General features: G+C 37.9%; 1 protein-coding gene across 1 annotated transcript in view; it reads left to right on the top strand.

Annotated features, from left to right (window-relative positions):
• The window catches only part of STK32A (serine/threonine kinase 32A), a 165230-nt gene that overhangs the window by 92427 nt on the left and 65505 nt on the right, over nucleotides 1–7298 (top strand). Inside the window, exon 7 of the mRNA XM_006874502.1 lies at nucleotides 4632–4669. Within this exon, the coding sequence (XP_006874564.1) occupies nucleotides 4632–4669 (38 nt within the window). The remainder of the gene's footprint in view (nucleotides 1–4631; nucleotides 4670–7298) is intronic.

Below are 7298 nucleotides of genomic sequence, written 5' to 3'. Positions count from 1 at the left end.
CACTTGTGAGGTTGGCCCAGGACTGGGCATTGTTTAGTTCTGTTGTGCTTATGGTCACTATGAGTCGCTACTGACTTGATGGCACCTAACAACAGCAATAACATTATCGATATCTTGTTATGATCTACACAATTTAATGCCATTGTATAATCAATAAAACACAGGTAAACATCTTTTTGGTATTCTCTGCTTTCAACCAAGATCCACCTGACATCATTAATTATATCGCTACTTTTATGTCCTAATTTGGCTTGGATTTCTGGTAGTTCACTGTCAATGTACACTTGCAACTATTTTTAGTTATTCTCAGCAAACTTTTACTTGCATGTAATATTAATGATACTGTTTGATAATTTCCTCATTCTCTTTGATCACTTTTCTTTGTAATGGAAATAATTATTGATCTCTTCCAGTAGGTTGGCCAGGTAGCTGTCTTCCAGATTTCTTGGTACAGCCAAGTGAATGTTTCCATCGTTGCATCTGTTTACTGAAATATTTCTCTTGGAATTTTCAGCCGTATCTGGAGCCTTGTTTTCTGCCAGTGCCTTCAGTGCAAACTAGGCTCTTTCCTTCAATATCTTTAGTTCATGATCATATGAAATGATTGAGTGTTGACAAATTATTTTGGGTAGTTACTCAGCGTATTCCTTCCATCTTCTTTTGATGCTCCCTATATCATTATTTTTTAAAACAGAATCCTTCTATATTGCAAGTTGAGACCTAATTTTTTCTTCAGTTATTTCAAGTTGAGAAATGCTGAATGTGTTCTTCCCTTTTGGTTTTCTAACTCCAGTTATTTGCATATTGTTTTTGTTGTTGTTATTAGGTGCCATCGAGTTGGTATTGACCCATAGCGAACTTATGCACAGCAGAATGAAACACTGCCTAATCCTGGGTCAACCTCACTACTGTTGCCACACTTGAGTCCATCGATGCTGCCACTTGGCCAATCGCTCTCATTGGGAGACTTCCTTTTTTTCTCTGACCCTCCACCTTGCCAAATATGATATCCTTCACCAGCGACTGGTCTCTCCTAACAATATGTCTGAAGTATGAGAGACAAAGTTTGGCCATCTTGACCTCTACGGAGCACTCTGGCTGCACTTCTTCCAAAACGGATCTATTGGTTCTTTTGCCAGCCCATGGCACTTTCAATATTCTCCTCCAACACCGTAACTCAAATGCATCAATTCTTCTATGGTCTTCCTTATTCACTGTCCAGCTTTCGCATGCATATGAGGTTATTGAAAATACCACAGCATGGGTCAGGCACACCTTAGTCTTTGCATGGATACTATAATACTTTGTCATCTGTTACCATTTGAAATCCTGTGTTCATCTCTTTTACTTCATCATTTCTACAATGCACATTGCTTCTCTAAGATCAAGAGCAAGTTTCTAAGTCTCTTTTGGCAGCCAACTTCAATATTCAAGGTAGTCCTTGGAAAAAGTAGTGGGCTTATTAAGGGGCTCATTTAACAAACAAGAAAAAATGATATTCAGGGATTTAATTGAATCTTCATAAGTGTCAAATTCACAGAATTCATTTATTCCAGGAAAACCACCCTCATGTGTTCAGGTCAAGTAATCATTATACTGACCTTGCCACACACAAATCTCTTCCTTTCTGGGCCAAGTTTCTCTGGACCTCTCCTTGCCTGGAGAGGCAGTAATGGTTGTGGATTTGAAGAAGGGGATGAGTGCCTGATTGCTGGTCTATTGATAGCTTTCAACTGCAAAGAGTGTATGATGAGGTTCTGTAGTGCTCTAGGATGTGCTGTTAGGATTCACCTTCTACATTGTAATAGCATTTCTCCAGGTGCATTCAGTCATTTACTGAACATCAGACACTTTGTATGGATTGCACCTCAACATAAAGAAAACAAAAATCCCTACCAATAAATAACATAGTGATCAATGCAGCAAAGGTTAAAATTGTCAAAGACTTCGTTTTGCTTGCTTCCACAATCAATGGTCGTGAAAGCAGCAATCAAGAAATTAAGTGATACACTGCATTAGACACACTTGCTGATGCAGATGTAAAGACCTCTGTAAAATGTTCAAGAGCAAAAATGTCACTTTTAGGACTAAAGTAAGCCTGACCCCAATAATAATATTTTCATTTGCCTCATATGCATTAGTCCTAGTGTGGCACTTTAGAATAATGCACTGGACCGCAAGGTTGGCAGTTCAAACTCACTGGTCACTCCTTGGAAACCCTATATAGGGTCACTATGGGTCAGAACTGACTTGAAAGCACTTAACAACAACATATGTATGTGGAAGTTAGAAAGTGAATAAGGAAGACTGGAAAAAATCGATGCATTTGAGTTACAGTGATTGCAAAGAATACTGGGGGTACTATGGAATGCTCGAGGAATAAACAAATCTATCTTGAAGAAGCATAACCAGAACGCTTCTTAGAAGCCAGGATGGCAAAACTTCGTTTGAGGTACTTTGGACATACTATCAGGAGGAACTAGTCCTTGGAGAAAGGCATTATGCTTAGAAAATAGGAGGATTAGTGAAAAACAGAAAGTCCCTCCAACAAGATGAATTGGCACAGAGGCAGCGACACTGGGCTCAAACATAGCAATTGTGAGGCTGCCCCATGGCATAGGACCACGACCAGGCAGTGTTTCCTTTTGTTATGCATAGGATCACTGTGAATCAGAGTCTACTTGATGGCACCTAATAACAGCAACAAAAGGCACTGTGTGTTGTATGTGATCAAACAGTAATCAAGAAACCATTCCTGACATTAAGGTATTTGCAATCCAGTTGTATAAATAAATAAAGATAAGCACAACAAGTGTTATGATTGAAGAATAGGTACTGTGAAGCCACAAAGGCTCTCTGCAGCAGTACCATCTGAGCTGTGAAGGATGGAATGAATGGGTGTTGTCTGAGCTCAGCAATAAGGGGAGTTGGATTCAGACAAAAGAACACAGGTGAGATGGTGAGAGGATGGGGTGGAGGGTGGTATTCTGAAGATGCTATGGATTTCCCAGGCTTCAGCACAAGAATCAAATTATGTCAGGGTCTCTGTCACTGGAGTGATTCTGGGCTTCATCATAGCTGAACTGATGGGATAAATCAAAGTTTGGGGGAGAAGTTTACTCAAAATAAACATGTATTTTCATGCTTTCTTACACTGTATCTTTTTAGTAGATTGTACCTTGCACCAAACACAAAAAAATTGCCACAGAAACAGATGCTTACCCTATGAATCCAGAATTAATTTTAAAACCTAACTGGCTAAATGAGAAGATACTGAAAGTTCATGAGATTATCCCTGCATCTGTGTGTCATGTGTGACACATACTTGATTCTTTCTGTATAAAGGGACCTGTTACTCATTAATATTTTGAAGAAAAGAGGACCCTGACAAATTTAAGTATGTCAAAGACTAGGTCACTTTTCTAGCAACATAAAAGCTACTTTGCTAGACTGAAAATGTGTTCCTGAAATCTTTTTCAGAATTTCTTCTCTAATGGCTTCTGTGAATTTAGTTTGAAGGGCTTTAGTGGTACTTTAGGGAAGGGCAGAAAAATCTGAGAGAGAAGTGATGGCTGTTATAAAACTACATTGTCGTTTTCTGATTGAAGAATACTGCTTACAATAATACATATTCTTTTCATAAAGACTTTGAAAATTCTATAGGCCATTCCACCAAGCATTCACCATCAAATTACCCTTCCTTGAAGAGGAGAGGATTTATTCTTTCTATGGATTTAAAGATGTTATCAGTGCTTTGAATGCATGTCCAAATCCTTTAATTAGCAGCCCCAGGAGTACTATCTATTAAGAGACAATATCATTTAAAAAAATGTGTCTAATCTCTGACATGCATACATATTATATTTTTCCTGTTTTATAGTCTTTACATTCACTTCATCTGTACATATGATGGTGATACAAATGCTTAAGCAGTTCGAACCCACTATGAGACACCATGGAAGGCAGTCCTGGCGATTTGTTTCTAAAAGGTCACAGCCTTGGAAACCCACTGGAGCTGTTCTACATTGCACACATGGGGTTGCCAAAAGTTAGAATAGACTTGATAGGCAACTAACAGCAAAAACTACTACTACTACCTTGTAACAATTTAAATATTGACATGCCCTATCCAATTCTGTGATTCCTGGTTTGGCACTGTAGGTTAAGCATTGGACTGGTAACCACAAGGTCAGCAGTTCAAACCCATTAATCACTATTGGGAACCATATACAGGGTCCCCATGAGTCAGAACCAACCAATGGCACACTAGAACAAAATTTCATATGACTCTATGGACCTATACTTACTTGCATAGATCATGTATTATAGAAATTTAAGATCTTTGCTCTTGAATGAAAGAGACCTGGTTCAGAGGTCAATTCTTTTATTTATCAGCTCTGTGACCTTAAATTCAGTTCCTTAACCTACTCATTCCTCAGATTTATGATTTGCAAATCAGAGTTATTAATGGTGGCTGTCTCAAAGATTCACTGTGAGAATTTTCTAAGATTGGGATATGCTAGTATATTGCTTCAACTCTAGATAGTAATTTTTGAGCATTTTTGTTCTTACCTTTGTTAGCTATATTGATTTATTATTTACAATCTTCTCTTTCTTTTTGACTCCACCAGGGATATGAAGCCTGACAATATCCTACTTGATGAACATGGTAAGTTAAAGATTTGTTTACAATTCATTATTTGACATGCATGTAGAACAAGTTAATTATTCCTAAGAAACATGTATTATACATAGGAAAGGATATATTGTTTAACTCAGTTGAGTTATGCATACAAATTCCATTTTATGGGTGGGGACGGACAATATGAGAGAACCTGGTTATTAAGAGAGAGTAGTGCCATTGAAATTGGTGTGGCGCTGTGGGCTAATGCACCAGACTGCAAAGTTGTTAGAACTGCAAGGTTGGTAGTCCTAGCTCACCAGCTGCTCCTTGGAAACCCTATACAGGGTCGCTATGGGTTGGTATCAACTCAATGTCATTTAACAACAACAACAGTGCCATTGAAGGAGTCCTAGTGTGGTGCTGCAGGTTAATATGCTGGACTGCAAGGTCAGTTTGAACCATAAGGTCGGCAGTTCAAGCTCACTAGCCACTTGTTGAAAATCCTACACAGGGTTGCTATGAGTTAGAACCAACTCCACAGCATTTAACACCAAGTGTCATTGTACACCAATACACATATTGTTGTTGTCATTATGTGCTGTCAAGTTGTTTCTGACCCACTGTGACCCTGTATAGGGTCTCTGAGGAGCAGCTGGTGACCTTGCAGTTCGAACCAACTTTGCAGTCCAATGCATTAACCTAAGCTCCACACCAGGACTCCAGTACACACGTATTAACACTGAATTTACAGAAAGAGAAAGACATTCTCTATTCAATTTTATTTCACTCTGATTTCTTCAAGAAAGCTATCACGATTTTCTGGTGCTAGCTTGCCTTTAGTATCTTTGTGACACTTAATCACCTCCCTTTTTTCATGAAGATAAAAGAAGACTCAAATTTAGAGCATCTGGCAGTCAATAGTATCTACCTAAAAATTACTGACAGGATTTTGTCTTATTATACCACCTCTTATGCTTTTCTCCTTAGAGGGACAAGTTGGTTTTACATTTTCAGATGTTCTGCCCAAAACATTTTTAGTTGAATTAAGTCAGTTAGTTAAAATTATAAAGTAGATAACACTATAGTATCATCCCAGATAAGACAGTAATATGAGAATATGGAATAATCAATAATCATGAAGGGGATAATTAAATGATTAAAGGTATTCTGTAGAATAGACTTCTGCAAACAATGTTTACATGTTTATAATCCTTTTCTATTTTTGAAACAATTAAAATATGCTTATAATCCCTGTGTGGGTCATAAAAAACCATGGAGAACATTGTGAAAAATAGGATTCCAGAGCAGGTCATTGTACAATGAAGAACCTGTACACAGATCAAGAGGCAATTGTTCTAACCAAACAAACAAAGAGATATTCAGTGGTTTAAAATCAGGAACGGTATGCATCCAGGTTGCATCCTTTCACCAATCTTATTCACTATGAATAGTGAGTAAATAACCTGAGAAACTGGATTATGTGAAGAATGTTACATCACAATTAGAGGAAGACTCATAAAAAACCTACAATATGTAGATGATATAACCTTGCTTGCTAGAAGCAGAGAGGACTTGAAGTACTGATGAAAATCAAAGACTACCATCTTCAGTATGGATTGCCCCTCAATCTAAAGAAAACAAAAATCCTTACAAATGGACCAATAAATAATATCATGGTAAACAGAGAAAAGACCAAAGTTACCAAAAACTTCATTTTGTTTGGATCAAAATCAACACTCAGGGAAGCAACAGTCAAGAAATCAAACGATGTATTGCATTACACAAATCTACTGCAAAAGACCTCCTAAAAGTGTTAAAGGGAAAAAAAGAAAAAAAAAGCAAAGATGTCAATTTGAAGACTAAGGTGTACTTGACCCAAACCATGATGTTATTTTTAATCACTTTGTATGCATACAAAAGCTGGGCAATGAATAAGGAATACTGGAAAAGAATTGATACATTTGGATTGTGGTGATAGATGATGAAGAATATTGAAAGTCCCATGGACTGCTGAATGAACTAACAAATCTGTTTTGAAAGAAGTAAAACCAGAATGGTCCTTAAATTTGAGAATAGTTGATTTTGTCTCTTGGACTTTGCACATGGTGTCAAGAAGGACCAGTCCCTGGAGGACATCATGCTTGGTAAAGTGGAGGGTCAGTGAAAAAGAGGAAGACTCTCACTGAGATGGGTTGACACAGTGAAAACAACAATGGTCTCAAACATAAGAGTTGTGAGGGTGATGCACGACCGGGCAGCATTTTACCTTCTATTGTACATAGGGTCACTATGAGTTGAAATCAACTTGATGGCACCTAACAACATCAGCAACAATAGCAAGGCTTTACATTTATTTTAATGTACATTTGGATTCATTGGGCCTTCAGGGAAGAGTTGTAGGACACACAGCCTGCATCTTGTAACTCTTACAGTGGCAGTACAATTCCTGTTCTGTATTTTAAAAGCTGTCCAATGAGGGAGTACAGAATCTACAAAGCTCCTTATGCATTTGACTCTTGCATAAGGGAGTTGGAAGTGGGACTAAAACTTCAAGTACCATCCATGGGTCATTATTTATTTACCTGTTGTTGTTGTTGTTGTTAGGTGTCATCAAGTCAGTACCAACCCACAGTGACCTTATACACAGCAGAGTGAAACACTGCCCGATCCTGGG

Source organism: Chrysochloris asiatica, unplaced genomic scaffold, assembly GCF_000296735.1.
Source record: "Chrysochloris asiatica unplaced genomic scaffold, ChrAsi1.0 scaffold00280, whole genome shotgun sequence".
Lineage (NCBI taxonomy): Eukaryota > Metazoa > Chordata > Mammalia > Afrosoricida > Chrysochloridae > Chrysochloris > Chrysochloris asiatica.
The sequence above is the reverse complement of the archived record's forward strand: the minus strand, read 5'-3'. Positions and strand labels throughout refer to the sequence as shown.